At 50.5% G+C, this 22,531-nt stretch overlaps 1 protein-coding gene across 1 annotated transcript; it reads right to left on the reverse strand.

Annotated features, from left to right (window-relative positions):
* Positions 1-1,259: 1,259 nt before the first annotated feature.
* On the reverse strand, positions 1,260-21,855 carry CNOT6L (CCR4-NOT transcription complex subunit 6 like). The gene is made up of 12 exons (XM_064710158.1): positions 21,747-21,855; positions 9,021-9,142; positions 8,728-8,914; positions 8,256-8,341; positions 7,828-7,917; positions 6,978-7,046; positions 6,567-6,724; positions 6,044-6,198; positions 5,633-5,784; positions 4,716-4,940; positions 4,060-4,262; positions 1,260-3,965 (listed from the first exon to the last, which is right to left on the reverse strand). The coding sequence occupies exons 2-12, from the start codon at positions 9,130-9,132 to the stop codon at positions 3,753-3,755; spliced, it is 1,650 nt and encodes a 549-aa protein (XP_064566228.1). The 5' UTR covers positions 9,133-9,142; positions 21,747-21,855; the 3' UTR covers positions 1,260-3,752.
* Between the last annotated feature and the right edge of the window lie 676 nt (positions 21,856-22,531).

Here is a 22,531-nt window from a genome sequence, read left to right on the forward strand (position 1 = left end):
TAAAAATTGGGCTTTTTGGAGTGGGGAGTTAAGGCTGGGCTGTGGCAGCGTGAAGCCTTTGGCTGCCTTGCCGAGGACACTTGTGCTCCAGGAGTCGGTGCCTTTTCCTGACAATTTCCAGGTAATTGCAGGGGTTGGATGTGGTCTGCTGCCGGCTCCTGGCGGTGCAAACACAGAAGTGGGAGATTTCCCAGGGACTGGCTGAGGCTTTCTGTGGAGTCCCATTTCCCAGCCTGGCACAGCAGTCAGTGTGCCTTGGCCACACGCACTGAGGTGACACAGGTGTGACCTGTGCAGGATTATCCCTGTTGGCAGTCTGGCTGGGCCATTCTGGGAGGAGGTGTTTAAGGTCTGCAGGAATCAAATTTGTGTTGCCCACCCAGCCCACTTGATGCCAGTAATGGGCAAGCTGGCAAACACCCACCCAGGCTCGGTATCTCCCTTCTGCCTGCCCTGTGCTCCTCAGGAACCACAGCAGGGATGAGGATGGTTGCAAAAGGGCTGTCTGCTGAGTCCAGAAGGATGTGGTGGGAAGAAACCAGTGGATGTTTAGCCTTATCCAATGTGAGTGAGCAATATCCCATCTGCACAATGAGCAAATTAAAAAAAAAAAAAAGAAAAGTAATTTTTAAAGGGAAGAGAAATGTAGCAGTTCAGGGTTTGATGACCTCCCTTTCCGCAGCTGCCCGAAGGTCCAGGGCAAGCAGTGTTTCCTCCTGCCAGAGGCCCCCAGTGTGAAGCAAAGCTGCCATTCCCACAGGCAGGGCATAAATCCCCCCAGAACTGCAGTGTGAGCGTGCCCGGGAGTGACCCTGCAGCTGCCCCTGCTCCGTGTGCACTTCCACCTTCTCAGGGATGGGACCTCCTGCCTGCAAAGGCAGCTCACAAGAACAAACCCTGACTTCAAACCCCCTGAGCGCTCAAACAACCCCTGCAAGGCGGTGTGGGAGCCTCCAAAGAGGGTGGATGGACCCCAAGCGCTGGGATCACTCTCACCTTCACCATTCCCACAGGGAAGGGTTGTGCCGAACCTGCATCTAGAGGTTTATGATCGCCACCTAAAATTATTCCTAGCTGAAGTGAGTTCTTGGCTGATGCTTGGCAGAGAGGATTAATATGTGAGTGGTTCCCACCAGGTTCTCTTGGGATCTGGGTTACCTTGGAACACCAAAGGGTGAGCGGGAGGGAGTGTGCGTGACCAAACTTGTGGAAGGTTCAGTCTCCTTGCAGTGAAAGAAGGAAGCAGAAATATTCAGCTGCATTGTACAAAATTCTCTTTTTTATATATATATATATATGTATATATATATACACACACAAAACCCCGTAATCGGACAGATTCACCAGGTTGAGTTTTTTTAAAAAGTTGCTTGTAGAAGGGTGTTGGATTTTGTTTTCTCGGCTGGCTTTAGGCAGTGCTGCTGCTGGGGAGTGGACACCAGGCACCGTGTGTGGGAAGCAAACAGAGGCAGTGAGCAGCAGGGAAGGGCCTGGAGCCTTTTTTCCAGGTATTGCCTGCACCGTGCTGGGAACCGAGGCCGGGAAAGAAAGCACCATCCCCTCACTGCTGCTGCTGGGAAGGGAAAACCGGGAGGAAGCCACACAGGAGAGGCAGTAAACATATGCATTGACTGAAACATGAACAAAACTGGGGTTTTTTGTGCAATGTCTGTTAAAAAACCAATCTGTGTTAAAAACCGCGTGGCGTGATGAGCGTTGGGAAGTGCAGCAGAGAAAATCCAGCGGAACACCCTGGTGCAACAGAACACTTCCATGGCCAGGAACCCAAGGGAAATCCAGCAGGAGCAGCTTACAGCGTTTGCCAAGGTTTGGGTTTTCCCATCCCCATCCTCTTCCACCCCCACATTACAAAACGTTGGTGCTGGGTTTGGGTTTTTATTACTAAATGGGCTCCTCTGCAGTTCATAGACAGTCACGGGCGAATCGGAAATTCCGTTTTGTACAAACAGCTCCAAAAATACTGGGAGTGAAGTATGGTTAGGAAACACTGCTCACGCTGGGACCACCGTGCCTGGAGGAACAGGGGGAGCAGAGCATCCCCCCTCCCCAAAAAACATACAGCAGCTGAATACAGAAAGGTAATGTCCACAGAATTAAGTTTTTCATGCTATTCTACTTTCCAGTGCTCTCCAATCCATGTGCCATGGCCAGGTAGGGAATGCTGAGGTATATTCCAACAGAGATACCTGCACCCAGAGGAAAATCCATCTCTGGAAAGGGATTATCTTCCCCCCCTTTTTTTTTTTTTTTGTTTGTTTTGTTTGTTTGTTTTTGGTTTTGCACAAAGCAAGTGCTATGCAGGACTTTCCCCCAGCTCCCATTGCTTCCAATTGATCCCAGGCCATAGATGACACCCCCATTTTTTAGGCACTTTTCCAAGGGAGTTGTCACTCTGCTGAACCCATTTTTGCCTTCTGGCCCACTCCACCCCCTCCCTGGCCCCTAGTCAGAGTCAGGGAATAGTTTCTCCTCTAAGTCAAATTGATTTTTTTCCCCCTATGGAAAATTTCCTGTGTATAAAATGACAAAGGAAATGTTTAATTAAAGAGGAGCAGCCTGACTTGGCAGTTTTGCAAGACAGAAGATGGCTCTTTTGTATTTAAAACTAATTTCACAATTCAAATTGGACTTTTTTTGAAGTATACGAATGAGACATAAATATAGGCTTATCAATCTGCTTAAAAATTTCATTCACATCATGGAAAATGCTTTTCATTTATTAAAAATATCACATTTGGAGACTAGAAACAGTAAAGTGCATGAAAAGTTTCAAATAGAAATTCAAGAAAATCTTATAGCAGCAAAAAAGCAGAATAAAGAAAAACTTAAAAACACAGACACGACCTTTTCCTATCACTGTGCCTTTTTTTTAAACATTAAGCAGCCAAACAACTTGGTTTTTTTTGTCTGTTTTTTTTTTTTTTTTTCTCCAGAAAATTGCATCGTGTTTAATGCCTCTTGAGGCACAAGGTTTTGAACTGGCCACCCAGAGCATTAAAAGGAAAGAAAACAAGGATTTCCAACACATCCAAAGAGCATTAACATTTGGGAAGGAACCAGCAGGTTTTTGCTTCAGCCCTGACTGACAACAGCTCCCAAACAAATTGGAACCAGGAGGATTTAGAGCTCGAATTTGATCACAGATACTTGGCTATCTTTGGTTTTCTGATAGTACTGAGATGAGGGGCAGGGCCATGCTGCCAATCGTTTATAGTCAGGTAATTAAGTGCTTTGATAATGTGCAAAATTTATGTTGAATGCAGAGTTGAGTCTCCATTTTGGATTTGAACAAACAGTATTTCTAACATTCTTCCTACAATACAAGCATCTCTAGTTTTGTTTTTCCTTCTCCTAAAAGGCTGGCTCAATTTGCCACGTTCTGGAAAAAAGCATTACCTTGAAATATGTTAAATGCAAGTTTTTTTACATCTCTTTTGTCCATTTAGAAGTGCAGCTTCCTACTGAAAAGAAAAAGCCAGTTTAAAGTAAAATAAAAAAAAAAAAACCCCAAAACACAAACAAAAATTAAATTAAAAACCTGGAAAGGGGAATAATACTTTGGTTCCAGCCCTAGTGCCAAATGATACCGCCGTGCACCAAAATGTGCAAAAATCTCTTCTCAAACACACAAGGGAAGGAGCTCGGAGAAGCAGCTGCAGGTTGGCCATACTTCACTCCTACCTAGAGGGATTTACAAGTGTACAGGTCCCGGGCGGGCGGGCGCTGCCCCACTACCTGCGCGAGGGCAGGTGCACGCCGTTCACCAGCGGCAGCAGCGGCGGCTGCAGCTCCAGCTGCGTCAGCAGCGAGAAGTGGTCCGAGGGGATGTGCGGGTGCGGGCACCCCGTGATGTTGTTGTCCACCAGCCACTGGGGGTCCAAAGGGCCCAGCACTCCCAGCACGTTCATGTGAGTGTTGGAGTAGAAAATGTAGTCAATCACACCCTGCGGAGAGAGGGAGGGAGGGAGCGCGGTGAGGGCAGGGCCCGTCCTCGCTAGGCCGGGGCAGCCCGGGGAGCCGAGCGGGAGCGGGGCTTACTTTGAAGTCGAAAGTGTAATTGGTGTAAGGCATCAGGTTGTTCTCGTAGGCGCTCTTGAGCTGGAAGCCGTGCGTGATCCTGCCCTCCGAGGCTCCGTTCTTGCCGTTGCCGCTGAAGTTCATCAGACACTCGTTGTAACGCAGCTCCTTGAAGTCCTTGTGGTTGTCAGCTACGATGCCGTTGCTCAGGTATTCCACTACACCTGCGGGCAAGGGGAGGGCTTTAGGGAGCTGCTTTGAAAGACAGCTTTGGGATATTAAAAACCAGAAGGCACCATGAGTTCAGAGTTAGCAAAGCAACCCAAACCCCCTCATTGGGAAGTCTTCATCAGGAACTCACTTCTTTCCTACTTATTGCTGCTTCAGGCATGGGTGTTTATGTAATGACTTATTTAAGATCTAATTGTGCCTTTCTACACTTCTGCAGGTGCAGCCAGCTCTCCTGGAGTGTCTAGCTGAGCATGAAAAGCAGGCAGCTCAGCCGCAGGACTCAGTCTCTCTCTTCAGCCAGATTTCCAAAGGCAGCAGTTCCTAGGAAAGCTTTCATCCATGCCTCCCCTGGGCAGTGCCAACAAGCCCCTCACCTTCAGAAGAGAAAGCGGACCTGAACGTTCTAAGAAGGTAAGTTCCAAGTCAGGCCTAAAAGCCAGCCTTACCTGAGTCAGGCAGTGAGTTGAGATCCGCACACAGCACCAGAGGGATAGAGTTGGGATCTGCTGTTGGGCTACTGGGCCTGCTCGAGGCTTTCTCCAGGATGTTTTTCAGTTCTGAGACGAACATCATGGTCTGGATGAGTTTCACATCTGAGTACTCGGGGTCCCAGTGCATGTGGGCATTGGCCACAATGAGCAGCTGCTTGTCCACGTGAAGCGATTTCATACCTGGACAAACAACGTCAGCAGTGAGAGGTTCTGTGCTCCTGCTTGTGCATGCTCGGGGTGCAGCTCCTCAGAGCTCAGACACAGCAGCAGATGGGCGTGTTGTCATTGCTCAAACCTGCTGAAATGCCTGCAAACAGCCCAGGGAGCTCCTTGCAGCCTCCTCTGAAGCCATGAAAACCCCAGAGCCACGGGGACACAGCAGCTACCTGTGCTGGAATTGCCTGCTGCATCTCATCAAACTTAATGAAAATGTAACAGTCAATCAAGAGGCAGGAAAAGATACCTGATAATCTCCTCCTTCCACATCGGTACATTAGCACTGACATCTAATCACTGGGGGAGGGTGGAAGGAGTCAACCCAGGGGAGGAAAAGAGAGTTGAAAATAGAAGTTGAACATTGTTGCCAACTACTGGTAAGAGCAAATGTGTGTAAACACATTGACCTTGGGAAAGCTGAGCTGCTCAAGCAGAAAGTAACAGAGTAAGTAAGCAGGGACAGAAACCTGAAAGGAGAAAAACAAATGCTGGGCATCTTGCTGTGAGCACAACCAGACCACGTCACCTCTGCCTGTCTGAGCCACCGTGGGCTGTGTTTGGCTGCACTGCCAATGGGAACAGCGTGGATTAACTAGGAATAACTCGTGCCTGTCCCTGGAGCTGAGCAGCAGCGAGGACACCACAGTCGTACTCACCTGCTCCAAATAATTCCTTGTGCACCTCCAACACCACGGCGACCCCGATGTTGTCCTTGGTCATCACTCTGTTCAGCATGGCTTCTGAGCCCTCCGAGTTGGCCATGGCCACCTGGTTGAACTCCACCGTGTGCTTCTGCACCAGCGTGAACCTGGGCAAGGAGGGGAGCAGCACCGTGAGCAGCTGTGGCACAGCCCCTGTGGCAATGTCCCCGTCTGAAACACATCCCTGTCTGCTCCCACAGGCTCCCCCTCTTCCAAAGCCCTGGACACAACCGAGAGCTGCGTTCTTCTTTTGCAGTGAAAACTCTGAGAGTTTTCACTCTCAGGCTTTGGGAAGCTTCCATCCTAATGACTGGGAGCTGTTCTGAGGTTTAGGTGTAAATTTTGGAAGCTGCTGCTGCCCCTTACTTTTCTGTTTTGAAGAATATGGCGCAGCCATCCACATGCTTCTTCTCCTGCTCCGACATGATTTTGGCACGTGACTTTGGAGAAAAGAATCCGTCATATCCCCGTTCTTTCAGGGCTGGCAGGAAAAGGGTGAAGTATTGCTCCGTTTCCACTTCCTGCAATTGTACACAAACACCTCAGGCTAAAGAAGTGAAGGAAACCCTTCCTTGTGCCTGCCCAGCTTGCAGGCAGAAAAGCTGCACAATCCATGTCCCTTCCTAGACCAACGGCCTGCTGGGAATGGATGTGCATTCCTGCATTCCCTGGAATCCCTCCCACAGGCAAAGCCAGAGGTGTATTTTGGATAGCAGCAGACCACACCTGGTGTATTTGACACTGGAATATGGACGTACAGCTTGCATTGGGAAGACCTGGAATTTGCTATCGAGCAGGTGGCTATGGTGCTCCCAAGGGAACATCTAATCCTAAAGGTGGAGGTTCAGGTTTGCTGTTTCTGATGGAAAATGCAGTTATGTTCTACTACCTGAAGACTGATGATGTCTGCATCACAGTTGACGATTTCTTCCATGATTCCCTTTTTCCTGTACTCCCAATTGAGTGCCCAGGACGGGCAGTAGCCATAGAGCTGCCGGGTGGCGTATTTATCACACAACACATTGTAACACATGACTGTAAATGAAGCTGCAAAGAGAGAGAGAAAAGGAAAGATTGTCAGCCTCTGGAGGTTGTCTCTTTGGCTTGGACAAGAGTGACAAAGCTCAACGTGGAAAAGAAATGCCCAGCATCCCATTCAAATGGCAAAAATGGTATTTACAGCACAGCCATATGGTAATTTTTCTAGTACAAATGAACAAATTGCTGTTTTCACTCTGATCCAGGAAAATGAAGTCCAAGGTACGTTTCCCAGTGTGTCACCTTGTGAACACAGATTTACCTGAGGGCAGAATTTGGTCTCGTTCTTTTAAAGTAATCCATGGCCTTGGAGGCAGCTGCTCTGGGTGAACTGCAAAAAAAATTAAACCAGTGATTAATTCAGAGTTTCTATTTGTAAGTTACAGTTCCCAAGTCAAAGTGATGACTGAACAATAATGTGTTTTGCATTCCCAACTCCCCGAGTCTTCAGGGGAGGCAAAACTCATTTAAATGAGTAGCTCTAGTAAGAGAAAAAATGTCATTTGTAATATTGGTGACTATTTCTGTCTCTTCTTCTCAGATTTAGAAGCACAACCGAAATAAGTGAATACTGAAACATTGAATAATCTGCTGAAGAAGGAGGGTAAATCCTGGCATGGTTCAGCCATCCCTTCTCCAAGAACCTTGCCCTGCATCCATCATTCCTGCAGTGCCTGAACCTGGGAGTCACTGAGTGGCAAAGCAGAAGGCTCAGTTACAGAACCACAAAGCAGGACTCAGGTCAGGTACTGGATGTTCTTAATGGCTTCCGTGTTTCTTGAGCTAAATTTGACATTCTGCTCGCATTCAAATGATTATTTCTGGTGGGGAGAACCAAAATGGCTTCAGCAAGGCAGACTTTGCCCTTGGCTGGTACTTGAAGGGTTTCACACAGAACAGAGAGAACATTTGGCTGTAACACAGGAGACCCTCAGACAGTACAATCAGCCTCTTCCACTGGGACTGAGGGTGTGTTTTGGGATATGACTGGAGCCACCAGACGAAAACACTGTGGCAGGGAAGGAATACTCTCCCTGCAGTGGTTCAGAGTCTTGTTTTAACAGCAAATGCTACTTTTAAAGCCTTTTTGCACCAGATCCCTCGGGCTGTACCTGCTAGATTGTCAAGCATGTAGTTCAGTAGCTTTCGGGTTCCGTCTGGATCCTGGTAGAGGCTGAGAATATCTTGGGATAAAGGATTGCCTGTCAACAGCACAAAACAACAGCAGGGGGATCAGCAGCCTGCCTTTCTTGAGGCTTTCCACCCAAAGAAAATCTCCCAGAATGAGAACAGACAAATTAACTCAGCAGGTTAAAGGGTTTATTTCCCTGACTGCAGATTTGAAATGAGCTCCTAAGGAAGTTTAGCGGCACTAAGAAAGAGAAGCATTGTTCTCCCAACTGCCTGGTCATTTTTGCTACCAACTTAATGCTTAAAATAACCTGTAAGAAAACCCTGAGGTAACAGAGGAAGGTTTTGAGGCCAGCCCCCCTCAGGATCCCCGAGAACTCGTAGGAATATGGAATTGGGAAGAGCTCACCTTTCAAACCCAGGGTTTGCAGCTGGAAGAGCCGTCCAAGTTCATAAGGCAAAACCCGTAACAGATTGTTATTTAAAAGCAATTCCCTGCAGCAAATGCAAAAACACTCTGGGTGAGGATTACTGCAGAACAAACTCCTAAGGTGCTGCACACTGCTCGTCCTCAAAGAGAACACTTTTCACCCTGAATTTTATTATGGAAAGATATGCCAATCTTCCCATGTCAGAGCAGGGCTGAAATAGATTCATTAGGGGGGAAAAGGCCACAAAGCCCAAGATGAAACCAGGGATGGAAACAGCGATATATCAACAATCAGTGAACCCAAAAGTAATTATTAGAACCAAAGCTCTGCACCAGCCTGGAGTTTTTCAGGATTATTTGAAATAACAGGCACAGGAAACAAACTGAAACTCTCGGTCCCAATCCCACGCCAGAGATTTGTTGGAAAGTTAACCAGAATAATTCCCCTCACCTGAGAGACACCATGTTTCCTAGTTCTGCTGGTAAACTTCTGAGTTTGTTGGATGACAGATCCAGGTAAACCAGATTGTGAAGCTTGGCAATATCAGGTGGAATGCGAGTAAGGTTGTTGTCATTGAGGTGCAGAGCAGTCAGGTGTGTCAGCGACCACAGCGACGTGCTTAAGCTCCGCACTCTCCCTGCAAGAGCAAAGCAAGGAGCTTAAACCTCTTCAGTCTGGACCCCCTCTGGATCTGGAGTGGCCTGGGGCGCCAGCTGTGGGAATTCAAACTCCAAGCAACTCACCCGAGATCTCTAGTTCAGCCCAGTGCGACTTCTTCCCGTTGGCCACCTCTTCCGCCGACATGATGGTGTAAATTCTGCGAGGATCTGGAGGATCATATTTTTCCTTTGGCATCCCTGTTAGTCTGAAACACCATCACAACTGTTACTGCACAGCATTCCTTCCTTTCTGTCCTGCCAGGAGCTGACCTTTCCCAGGATACCCTGCAACACCACAGGGTTTATGCACAATACCAGAGTTTATGGCAGTTTACCAATGGCAGTGGTAAATACCAGAGTTTATGCACAACAACTGTGGCCTGCCAAGCAGGGCTCACACCTGGGCAAATCCCAGGATGGAGAAGAGCATTTCATCCCAGGAAGTTGGGGGTTCTGCAGTCACCTGCTGGGTTTCCCACTTTATCCCCCATAACCCACAGAGTTTTTTGCTGTGTGCAGAGCCTGCAGACAAGATCAGAAGCATTCTGCTGTTCCTGGATTGCTCCCTCCTGTAGCTTCCACAGGGAACCAAGGATTGAAGGGAAGTCCCACTTCTCCACTGCACTGCACTCCAGTTCATGGCTCAAAATTGCAGTCTGAGGGGGAATTAGCTCCATTTTGCCATTAACTATCCAGCTTTTGTGTTCTGTGCTTTTTCATCCTCGGGATCAGTGAAGACCTTTGTATTCCTAATGGCCCAGGAGCCACAAAAAGAGCTCAGGTAAAGCTCCCATTTAGCTGTTCTGGGGCACAAAGGGCTCCAGCCCAGTGCAAAATGTGAATATCAGAAGCCTAAGGAAGAGCCTGTGCATGCCAAATTCATCCAGCTGTCCTGACTGTCAGACAGGAGCTCTGATGAACCAAGAATTCAAGAACCATCCACTTGCCAGGGGACACAGGGAGAGGTTTTATTCCATGCCTCCCTAGGCTGTTGTGCTGGGCAGGACTCTGTGTGTGATTTAAAAACACCAATTTGCTGCTGGCTGATCTTCTCCTCCCCAGACACACAAAATGCAATTTTGATTTCAATTCCAAAGCAGCTGCTCCAGAGGATGCAGCTCTTCCCTCATCCAGACTCTCCTCCAGCCAGCTGCAGTAGCTGGGAAGTTCTTCAAACAGCTCCAACCTGAATGTGAGGTAACAAGCTGAGGGCTCTGTTCAGCAAGTCCAGCTAACCCAAGATGCCGCTTTCCCTCTCGGAGGGTCAAGTCCTGCAGTGTTTTCCAGCCGATGCTGACAGGCAGAGCAGCGCTCTGGCACGGGGCAGGAGCTGGCAGGGCTGTCCCCTGCCAAGGCCCTCACTCACAGGGCCGCTGCTTCCTTCCCTGAGCAGGGCCCAAGGGAGCTGCAGGGGCACACGTGAGCCCCACTCCTATTTATAGCCCCCTGCCATGTCCAGGCGAGGTCACACGGCCAGCAGAGCTATGGCGTAAGAGGATTCTGTGCTCACACTGCCTGGCACGGGGCCACGAAGGGAACCAGTTACTTAAGGACAAGGGATTACACCTGGAATCCTTCCATCTTTGCTCCAGAACCCCAAAATCACAACAGCCTTTCCCCCCCCCCCCCAACACGAGCAGGCTGCGCTTTGGGAGTGCCAAATCTCTGGTGCTTTGCATTTTGCTGGATTTATCTTTGCTCTTCAGATGCTGGTGTGAAAGTGGGGAGCACTCAGACAGACTCCTCACAGCCACAAGAGCCCCATTCCACCTGCCCTCGCTGCTGCATCTGTCAGACCTCAAACTGACTGCACCTCTACGGCACCTGGACCCAACACACAGAGAACTTCGCTGTCCAAACCCAGGGCTTGGGTGAGTGCTCTGTTTGAAGTCCTTAAAAGCACGGTGCTGAGCCCACCTGAGCCAGCCCTGCCCATCCACAGCAGCCCAGAGATGCCCACTGAGCCCCTGAGAGCTCCAGCAGTGCTCCCTGGCAGGGCGCCCAAAGGAACGATGCTGAAATGCACAAGTGCTCTGCCACTGCAGAGCCATGTGTGGCCATCAGGGGCCTGCAGAGGAGTGAGCCCTGAGCTGGGAGGCAAAGGACATCACATTTTTCAGCTGTTACTCACTTGAATATTGCTTTGAAATCGTGGTGAGTCAAACAGGCAGCAGTGTCATTGCCACAGTTACAGAAAGGGGAAAACAAACCTAAATCAAATGCACTTTTTTCTCCTCCTCCTGCATCACAGCAACATTGAGCAAGACTTGAAAGTCACCATGTGTAATTTTGTTCTTAGGCAAAACATGGATTCTGCCCAACTCCTGCCATTCCTATCTCCCACTTTGCTTGTCCTGAAACTAAAATAATATCCACAAATCCCAACCTGGTTTTGCTCAGTCTTCAGGGGGCTGCACTGAGTTCCCTGGATCTGTTAACTCCAAAATCCAATGTGCATCAGTGCAAATTTTGGCAGGCCTTTCTCCTAAAGGCTCCCCTTGGAAAACTTCTGAAGCTACTAAAACTTGCTCTCTGCTACAGATCCAGCCCTGATTTTGTGTAAATTAAACACAGTATCTCTTCCTCATTTTGTGTAAATTACAGAAAACCCGGAGAGGAGGACATCAGCGCATTAGTAAGAACAATATTTATAAACTCTGGGGGTTCCTAATGGAATTCTGTGGGTCCAAAAAAACCCAGAGGGGACTGGCAGAGCAGGATTATTCTGTTGCAACTCTAAATGTGGTCCTGGGTGAGCCTAAGCTGCTCTCTGAGGTGGATATAAAAAGGGCCAGGGGCAGGTACTGTGTTCCCACCAGTAAGTCTGTGCCTGCCTTTTCCTTGGACTTTTGGGCTTTTATGCTGTTTTATTTGCTGGGCTGTTTTTGTATGTATGTATGAGGCATGCAAATGACTATCATTTAAAGCCTGGAGAAAAGAAATGAGTACTGGAACACTACTGAAGGTGTGAGGAGTGTCAGAGAGCAAAGGCTGAGTTACTGGGCTGCAGCAGAGGCTTTCATATGAAGAAATGATTTTTGGGCAGCAAACAACAGGAACTTCTGGGTTTCAGACACACAGTCCCTTCCCCAAAGGGCGCAGAAGATGCACTGGTTAAATGACAGTGCCCATAAGGTGTTTTGTTCAAGTTGTTTGACACCTCAGTGCCTCAGAGAGGAGGCAAGTGCAGAAGAGCTGTGCCTGCCTCCTGCTGCAGCCCTGTGTTCATGGATGTTGGGCACAGCTCCACCCTCGCCTGCAGCCCAGCGACATTCCTTGTGACTCTTTCCTTTTCCCCCAGCCTCTGCACACGGGTGAGTCAAGCTGCCAAAGCACGTTGGAAGCGATCCAGCAGGCAGGCCTGAGCGGCCCTTCCTTCCTGAGAGCACAGCTGAGTGTCCGTGCCCTCCCATGTGCCGATCCCTCCCAGCAGTGACACACACCTGCTCCAAGGCTGGGGCTGCCAACAGCACCCTTTGGCTCTCTTCATCCCCACGGCCATTCCTGTGCTTGGGAATCAGGCCTGAGTGGTGCACAGGCCGCTTGTCTGCACTGCTCTGCTTTTAGGGGAATGGGACAAAGTCTCCCCATTTTGGCCTCCCCGAGGAGAAGAGAAGCACAGCCAATACCGCAAACACAAAAACTGGATTTCCTCCTCCGTGGGGCAGGAAAACCAGGTGATTGATTGTTCAAGGGTATGGGAAGGGCATTCAAAGAGACCTGGGGTATGTACAGATGTGTCAGCTTAAGGTAAACTATTTGCTATATCCCTATATACAGCACCTAGTGTGTATAAATCAGCAAGAAAATATTGGAGAATGGGGAATTGTCATGGTCTTTGGCGTGGATCTGAGCTTTTGTCATGGTGCCTTCCTGCAGGACTGTGTCCAGCCACCTCTGTGTGCACTGCCTCTGCCAGGAATTCAAGGAGCACCCTGAGTCTGCCCTCCCAGGTACTGTGTCTTTCCAGCTTCTTACTCCAAATACCATGACTGGGGATAGAGATTAGCAGGGAATCAAATGTAAATGCCTCATCATGTTTTTTTAATTGTAAGAACCCAAACAATTGAAAAACCATGTTTGAGGAGATTTGAAAGAATCCCTGAGGGAAGTGTGACACAGAGCACAAGGAAATTCAAGTTGAGACTAGGGAAAGGCAAGAGGTAAGCAGGAACCTCCAGCTGTAAATTTAGTGGTGCTGGGGTCCCAGGGGGCTCCAGGTTATCTCTCTGAGCCCAGAGAAGCACAGACAAGTCACAGAAGCAAACAGCAAAAGCCAAGGGGAGGGGTGGGAAGGGAGGGAACGAGCTGTATTTGATTAATTCCAGAGCCAACTGGCACTCACTTGATGGAAATGCTAATTGTCCCACTGACATACACCCACCAGTTATTCCCCTCATCTCCTCTAAATGAAGCAGGCTTTTCTTAAATCACAGGTAACACAAGCACATCCAGGTTTCCACCCTTCCTCTTCCTCCATGTCACACCCCCACTTAGAGGACCAGCTGAACTATTTACTGCATGGAAATCCTCCACAGCATTACACAGCTGCTTTTTATTGCTGTGCTTGGTTAAGAGTCAGTCCTCCCTCCACAGGAACAGTTCCTCCCTGCTGGGAGCAGCCTGTTACCTCTCAGGGTGTGCATGACAACTCCTGGAACCCACACCAGGTCTGCAGGTGCATTTTACACCTGGTGCTTCCAGAGCAGCTCTTGGAGCAAGCACAGGGCAGGCTGCTCCCCAAAATAAGGCTCTGCTCACCAGAAACGCATGCAAGGGGCCACTGTAGGGCAAGAAGTGTTCCCAGCAGCCAGCCTGTAAATAAATGTCATCAGAAGCCCCCAAAGGGCTGCTTTAAGCAGTGTGCTTGTTTATTTACACAACTATCTTGCACTGTTTCAGAGAAATGACCCATTTGCAATGCTGCTCCATCCCCTGGGGAGTGCTGGGCTTCTAATGAGATCCAGGACAGAGTGGCTTAAAGGATTAGGAGCTGAAGTCACCAGGAGTGTGGGGAAGGAAGAAGCCAGTGCTGGATCAAGACAAAACAGCGTCCTGGGCTGTGGGCACGGCAGAGAAGCAGCCAAGGATGGCTGCAGCTCAAAGCAGGAGGTTTTCCTGGGCCTGGGGAGACACAAAAGCCCAAGGAGCACGAGTGCTGTGAGCTGGGGGTGCCTGGTGTGCCAGGGTCCCTCTGGGCCAGGAGGGGAAGGGCTGCTCTGGCACCCGCACAGTCACTAGAAATGACACAGAGCCTGCTCAGGCACTGTGCCTCACAGCTCCTCAGATCAATACCTGGAGAGGAGTCAGCTATTGACCTGGCTTTGGAGCAAAACCCCGCAGGAATTATGAATCCATGCACGCTGAGGTCTTCTCAATGAACCAAGCTTAAGATACAGCTGGAACCATCAATACCCTTTCATCCTTCAAAGCTAAGTTTGTGCTAGGAGAAAAGAAATGAGATTATTTCCACGGCCAAGGTGTCATCTTCCCTTTTCAGTGGGAGACTGCCAGCACTTCCACAAAATAAGCAAAGCCCAGCAACACTTCAGTTTCTCTCCCTCAACAATCCAAAGAAAATGTGCCACTGAAAAACTCAATTCAAACAGCTTTAGGGTTACAAGGCTTGCCTTGTTCAACCACAGGTAAGTTTGGATGAGTCAAAGCTCAAGATTTTAAAAGGAAGGAGGAGAAAAAGGGGAAAAAAAGCCAAAGGAAAAAGCACACACTGATAGTGGAAACTGTTTTGCAATCACTGGCACAATAAATGAGCCTTTTCAGTCTGAACAGGGCCCAGGATGCTGCACAGTGCTCAGAGTAGCTGGGCTTGTATGCTCAGAGAGGAGAGAAGGGATTTGTTAAACCCCCCCAGTTTATAGGAATAAACCCTCTTCTCCAGAGGGTGTGTTTAAATGTACTTTACATTTTTAAAAAAAGTTTGCCTAATAGCCTGAGCAAAGCATACTATTTGAATATTGAAAGATAGTTCAGCTGCTTCTGTATCTGATTAATCCAGTCTTTCCTGTGAGCATTTCCAACTCACTTAAACTTCCAACCAGAATCCCACACTGGCTGGGGTTGGAAGGGACCTTGAAGCCCATCCAGTTCCACCTCTGCCGTGGCAGGGACACCTTCCAGTGTCCCAGGCTGCTCCAGCCCTGTCCAGCCTGGCCCTGGGCACTGCCAGGCTCCAGGGGCAGCCACAGCTTCCCTGGGCACCCTCTCCTCAGCTTGTGTGGGCTCCTCTGTGCAGCCCTGTGCAGGGATTTCACCCGCAGCCAGGGAATACCTTTGGCAAGTTTCGCTGCAGTTTTTCAAGCAGGTTGGTTTTCTGGTATTTCTGAGCACACTGGCAGGTGAGAGGTTAATTACAGAGCTCTCTGAAAGGAAGCTGCAGAAGACAAATGCAGTCCAAGGCCTGGTGCTACCTCCCCTGCTGCCCAGAAGTGGAGAGTAAAGGAAGAGCACAGACCCAGTGGGTAGGTCAGGAGGCAGGTAAGGAGTCAGGAATGCTGGAGCCTTGTTGACAGCCTGAGGTTTTCAAGCAGGTAATTTGCCAAGCAGAAAATACTTGTGAGTTATACTCATCTCCCCACGTCCAGGGTTGTTTTGTTCAGACCTGCAGCTGCCATGAAATAAATGGCCAATGACTTAAAACTGAATTATTCCCCCTTTACCTGTACAGGAAGCACCTGGGGGTTCCTAGAGCAGGCAGAAAAACACCTAGTTTCCAACCTCCTGGTCTGTCCACAGGTCTCAAAATACTCCAGAGATGTGCTTCTCTCATGCACTCCAAACATTCCTAGTTCCTCTGGTGCACTCCACTGCTTCCCTGTCTTTTGCTCCAGACTGAGGAGGAGGAGGAAGAGGCTCCTTGCACAGGTACAAACATGTCCCTGGAGACTGACCCGCTCCCAGTGGCAAGATGTGACTTGGATGGAGGAAAAAAAAAGGCAAGCCCAGCTCTTCCTGGCACCTGGGAATGTTCTGGTATGTGAGAAGTCATCTGGCCCTGCTTTCCTTTTGCTTTCTTAACCTTCCAGAACAAAAAGGGATTCAAGGAAAGGCGTTCACATGTGGGAATTTTGCCTGGGCAGCCGTTCATCCTGTGCTAGATCCTTCCCACTGCCAGGGCCAGTTGTAAAATAATGCAACACAAGAAGCAGAAATTGAATTTTGAGCTATAGGGGAAGCAGGAAGAGCAAAGGATATTCTCCACATATCGAGGCTGACTCAGGATAAAGAACTTTTTTTTGGTCTCATACACCCCCCCTTGTGATCTCACACAGGATGGGGATATCCAGCAAAGCACACAAAGTATGCTCCCTGCTTTCCCCCTTTCTCAGTTTTCCTGGGAGCATCCTATGGAGAAAAAAGAGCTACAAATCTGCAGAAGGAAGGCTTCAGCCCTCTCTTTAGATGGTCCTTAAATCCAGAGCCTTTTGAAAGGGCTTTTGATTGATTTCTTAGGAAGGAAAAAAAAAAAGAAAGCAAAACTAATTTGTGATTAGAAGGCACAAAGATGTTCACTCAGATGGAAGCATTCCTGAAAAGCGAGGGGAAAACCACCCAAGCAATTCATTCAGCTGCCCTAAAGGGTAAACAGCAAACTTGAACACCAGCCACAAATCCTGATTATTATTAACAGCTTGACCAAAAGCTTATGGGTTTTGTACTTTCTTTTGTACTCCTGGAATCTGATGAACTTAAAAAAATGTGTTTGACACCAGAGCAAGGAGAAGGCTGCCTCTGCAGCAGCACAAGGCTAAACATTCCTCCCTCTCCTGCAGCCTGACGAGCTGCCTCAGCCCAGGAACTTTTTCTGCCTTTAAAAAATCATGTAAAATGTTTAATTGGGCCTCCCCTTCCAGGCCATTGGAAGCAGCAGTGTGGGGAGCTGTTGGCCTGGAGAGCTGATGGTGGAAGGGCCAGGATGAAGGAGCTTTGCTTTGCATTCCTGTTCCCCACGCAGCCTCTGCAGAGTACAGGTGGGTGCAGAGCCTGGCAAGGGGAAAGGCCCATGGGACAAGAGCTGCCTCCATAAAAATTCCTGCTGCTCCTGGCTGGGGGCACAAGAGGTTTCCCTTTATGCTTTGTTTAGGGTGTAAGGAATAATCCAGATTCAAATCACCAGGGATGGTGGCAGGGTGTTCTGAAGGATTTGTCTCTTCATGTCTGAAATTTCCCAACCCTCCAGCTGCAAGTGGGGGGAACCCAAAACCAAACTCCTGCTGAAGGGAAAATTTTAATTTAGAACATGCACTTACACCCCAGCCTTCATATCCTGCAAATCTGCATTTGGAGTCTCACAGCCCTTTTACTCACAATTTTTCTGTCTTTCTCAGAAAAACCACCAAGCTCCTCCCCAGCCCGGCAAGCAGAATGGGGAAGCCAGCACATCCCACCCAGGTGAATGCCGAGCACAAACGGTGCTGTGCAGTCCCACACAGCACTAAGGACTGCCCTCAGGCAATGCCAGGGCAGGGGTGAGCACACACCACCCACAAACTGCAGGCAAATTGCTCCCAACACTCACTGGGCTCCTCTTCCCTCCCCTGGTGTGGGTGCAGCTCCCCAAACCCCTGTGCTGGCTGACTGCACCTGACTTGGAGCTACGATTGCTTGGAGCTGCTTTTTGCTGGTCCTGGAGCATTTTTCTAAGTGCTGGTTGAACATCTGCCCCTCCAAGGGATAAAATGTGCTCCCTGTAGGACAGCACACAGAGCATTTCTGCCTGTCTTTAATTCTCTTTGCCATGACCACCTGCCCAGCTGCTTCCTGGTGGTGGCTGAACACTCCAAAAGCTACATCTCTGTAAGGAGATGTCCAAGAGACTGCAAAAATTGTTCTCCTAAACAGGATTCTAGGAAGATTTTCTTCCAGTGCTCCCTTTTACTCAGAGTAACTTCAGTTTGGTTGTTGTTTTGGGCAGAGTGTGAATTAATTTTTTTTTCTCGTTTTCAACCCGGAGAGAGGAATTTTGTCGCACACAGCAGCCCCCCAGTGAGGCTCAGCACCTTGCCATTGGAGGTGGGTGTCACGTAGCCCTTTTGTGAATTTACTGAGCTGCCAGCAATGCCAGTCAGCAAGTTCAGCTAAAGGCCTTCCACGGCGCTCTCTGCAGCCAGCCCCGAGATCTGAAGGCACAAATGGGACCAGAAAATCCTGGGCATGTCAAGTTCTTTTTGCCCTTTCCGGCCAGACACTTCAGTTTACTTTAATTTGAACTTTTTGGGGTGGTCTTGTGGTGGGAAGTTTGATGACAGCCCCGAGGTGCACAAGAGACAGGGAAGGAGAGCAGCAGAATTCCAGAAACATTGTCACCACGTAGGGATCTTGATAAATAAACCTCCTTTTTTGTTGTTGTTTTTTGTTTTTAAATCATTACAGGTGAGATGGAGAAGCTGCACAGACAAATCACTGGAAACCCAAAGAATTAATCAGAAGGTGAGGTTACACCACACTGTCACTGTAGCGAGCACCCAAGCCCTGATTACAGCCTGCCACCAAGAGAACCACAGAATCTGGACAAAAAAAAAAATTACAAGAGGCTTAGCATTTAATGCTCTAAAGCACTAAATCCACAGCAAATCCTCCTGAATCTAAATATGCCTAAGACATATTTTAACTTATTTTTTAAAGTTTTCACAAATGCCATCTTATGCTCCCAAAAAACTAGGCTCCACTGTTACTTTTGCTTTCTCAGTAGTCTGCAAATCAGGTTACAATCCCGTGCCTCGAGTGCCCTTTTGGCACTCCCCAAACCTCTTCCCACTAAACAGTAAGCAAGTAAAAAGTAAGCACTTATTTGGATTTATCTCCCCTTTTAAGCCCAAGTAACCCAAAAGTGTCCAGCAGATTAGAGCTGATAAAAGCAGAATTTTTGGGGGTGATTCAAGAAAGTTTGCCTGGAAATTATGCAAGTTACTGATGGCTAATTTTACCACCTAAACCCTTGGGGAGGGTTTTAATAAGAAGAAACACATCCCTCCATTTGTGCACACTGGCTCAAACAAAAAGGCCAGTGGCTGCTGTGATCTACCTAACTCTAAGTTTTAATTCTTAGTGGTTTAGATTTAAATTAAGTAGAGGCTTACCCAGTGTGGAAATTAATTAATTTTTCTCCACTGGTGCTTTTTCATTCTCCTAATAGAGTCCACACAGATACCTTGGGATCACTTTCTGGCTTTTGCTCTCCCAGGACTGGTGTGAAAGCTAAACTTGGTCACAACCACGACTGTTAATGGGAAACAACAAAATGCTCCCACGGAATGGAAGTTTTATCCCATGGAAAGAGAAGAGCCAACAAGAGAATTCCCACTGCAAATGTGATGGGGCTCCCACAGGTTCTGGATGGGAAGAGGATGGTAAATACACCTGGAGCAGCCTTGCATTTCTCTTTCCTTTCCTTTCCTTCCCAGATCCATGCTGGAGCAGCTCCATCCCTGAAGGAGCACTGCTCCCAGGGCTGGGGAGAAGCAGCCTGGAGGCGAGGCAAACAAGCTCTATCAGTGAGGGTGCACTGGTGCAGATAACTGCGCTCCTCCTGCAGCTGGGCTGCTGCTGGCGCTGCTCTGGCGCTCGCGGCTCACGCTCCGGCACGGCACCCGCAGAGCTGTGCCAGCAGCAGCTCGTCCTGCCGGCTGGCAAACTCCACAGGCACTGCACAGCTCTGCCTGCTCCACGCTGCAGCCAGGGTGAGTCTGTCCAGCAGGCTGCTGTGGGGAGCCTCAGCCCCGGCACGTTAGCGACTGGCCCTCCAAGGGTGCCACAAAACTAAACTTTGCACAGCAACACCTATGGGCTGCTTACACTGAGTTTTGTCCTTCAGTTAAATGCACAAATGAAAGGAGAAAGAGCCCCTGTAGGAAGAGATAAAAGGGAATAAATTAAATTGTGCTGTACTTCAGCACTCAGAGCAGCCCCCGCTTTTAATAGTAAGAAGGGAACAAAACTGAAAGTGTTTAGCAGGGTTTGTTTAGCAGACAGCAGAGCACTGCAGAATTTCCACTGCTCTGTGAAACCCTACAGGCACACTGCACCGGAGCTTTTGGAGTCACCTCCAGCCTCCTCGGGAGGAGATCTGGTGTCTGGGCTGGAGCTCCAACACAAGCTGTGTTTGGGTGAGCCGACCCCATGTGCAGGCTGGATCACTGTTCCAGAGCACGGAGCAGAGAGGTGCCAGCAGTGCACGCTGTCCACCTGCTCCAGAGCCAAATTCTGCAGCCAGGCTGGAAACACCTCCCTCGGTGGGCAGGGAGCAGGGCTCCGTCCAGGACACCGGGTCAGGCTGTGGGACAAAGCAAAACTCAGCGTCCTGCCAGCCTGGATCTGCTGGGAGGCACCACAGCCGTGTCCAGGGATGCTGCCCTCCGGGACAGGGATGTGTGGCAGGACCATTTCCTTGTTTTTCACAGAAATGAAATCCCTGGCAGGCCGTGCTCCGCCTTCACCAGAGCTCTGTGGCCCTCCAAACCGGGATACAGGACGATACAATGATTCTAGGAATTCCCTGGGTTGTGAGGAATAATGTGCTATTTTTTTTTCTTTTTAAAAATAAGCACGTTGCCATCATTTTCATTATCAGCCATATCTACACACCATGAACAACTCCTGGGTGGGTGTTTGCCCCTCTGGGTTAGCTCTGAGTTTTGTGGGGGAGCATCACATTTTAATTGTAAAAAATTCCCTGCTTAACCAAGGCCGTGTAAAATCTTTATCAGCACGGTAACTCAGGAGAAGTTGTACCTCCCCAAAATAAATACTCAGCCTATTCAAAGTTTCCAAAAGGGCCCGATAAAAGCCATTGGTCTAAAGATTTCCAGAAGGTCAGATAAAATGTGGCGTGGCTGGGAGCAACAGAGCCCTCCACCACCACACTGAACAGGAGCTTAACAAGCGAGCCCCAGACTGGAACCAAACTCAGTGCTCAAGTGCTTGCTTTCATTTGCGAGCAGCACGCCTGGGCTGGCAGCCCAGGTTTTATTGCACTCCTGTCACCCTCCTCCTCCCACGGAACTGCTGTGGACCACGGGGAAAAGGTGGCGAGACCAGCATCTCCCCAAAACACCCTAAACCCTAAAGTACCCTCACCCCAAAGGCACCGTCACCCCAAACACGCTGGGGGTCACCCACAGTGCCAGGCCGAGATGCCATCACGGCACGTGGCGGGGATTGGGGCCAAGCCTTGGCCCCGTGGCCGGGATTCGCCCCACGGCCACGCACCACCCTCCAGCCCCGGTCTCCTCACGGCTGGGGTCAGCCCCGGGGCTGAGGTTCACCTCCAGGCTGGGATTCACCCCGCAGCAGGGGCTCACCCCATGGCCGGGGTTTATCCCACAGCTGGGGCTCACCCAGTGGCCGGAATTTACCCCATGGCCGGAATTTACCCCACAGCTGGGGCTCACCCAGTGGCCGGGGTTTACCCCAGGACAGGGATCTGCCCCACCGCTGGGGCTCACCTCACGGCCAGGGTTCACACCGGGGCCCGCCTTCACCCCACGACCGCGATTTGCCCCAGGGCCACGGCTCATCCCACGGCCGGGATCCGTCCCCCCGTGCCGGGAATCGGCCCCGCGAGCACGGCTCTCCCCACGGCCGCCCCCCGCGGCTCCGAGGCGAGCGCGGCATCCCCTCGGGCAGCTCCGGCTCCGGCCGCAGCGCGGCCGCGGCCTCCGGGGCTGCTCGGCGGTGCCGATCGCCATCTCCCCGCGGCGGGGGCTGCGCCCGCACCCCCCGCACCCGCGGCCCGGCCGCGCCGCTGCCGGCGGGGCCCGACATGGCGGCGGGGCCGCTCCCGCCCGCTCTCACCTGCATGCGGCGCGGCGGGGCGGCGGGGCCGGCGGCGGCGCGGCGGGGCGGGCGCACACGACATGCGGGCGGCGGCCCGCGGGCAGCGGGGACGGAGCCGCGGGGCCCGGGCGGCAGCGGCAGCGGCGGCGGCGAGGAGGAGGAAGGAGAGGAGGAGGAGCAGGAGCGGCGGCCGGGGCGCGCAGGGCGGAGGAGACGGGGGCGGGCGCGGGGAGGCGGCGGCGGGCGGTGCCGGGGCCGCGGCGGGGGGAGCGCGGGCACTCGCGGGGCCGTGTCAGCGATCACGGAGCGGCTCCGGTGGGGGCACGAAGGAACCCGCCGCCCCCTTTATCCCCTCGTTTCCCCTCCTGTTCCCCCCTCGGTTTCACAGCCGCGGTGGGAGAAGGAAGGGACGCCTGGGAATGCGGGGCGAACGGCGGGGATTTGAGTGTGCGGGCATCTGCTCGGTGTCTGCCCCCTCTGTTTCTCCTCCTCCAGGCAGTGGAGTTTATTGGGCGCCCAAGTGTCGGTGGCACGGATCTTCGTGGGCAGCCGGAGCAGGGAAGTGCAGGTAAAAAAAAAAATTAAAAAATTAAAATGCACCAGGGAGTGTTTGAGGAAGCAACAAGCGGTCGGGGGAGCACAGGGAGGGACAAGAGATCAGGCTCTGGGTCTGTTAATTGGAATTTGCTTTCTGCTGCAGCTGCCCGAGGTGATGCTGGACCCAAGAAGTTCATTGTTGGCCGGAGAGCGGGAAGGGCCTCAGCGATGGATGTTGGGGCTGTTGGTAGGAAACAGACTTTGGG

This window comes from Zonotrichia leucophrys, chromosome 4, assembly GCF_028769735.1.
Source record: "Zonotrichia leucophrys gambelii isolate GWCS_2022_RI chromosome 4, RI_Zleu_2.0, whole genome shotgun sequence".
NCBI lineage: Eukaryota > Metazoa > Chordata > Aves > Passeriformes > Passerellidae > Zonotrichia > Zonotrichia leucophrys.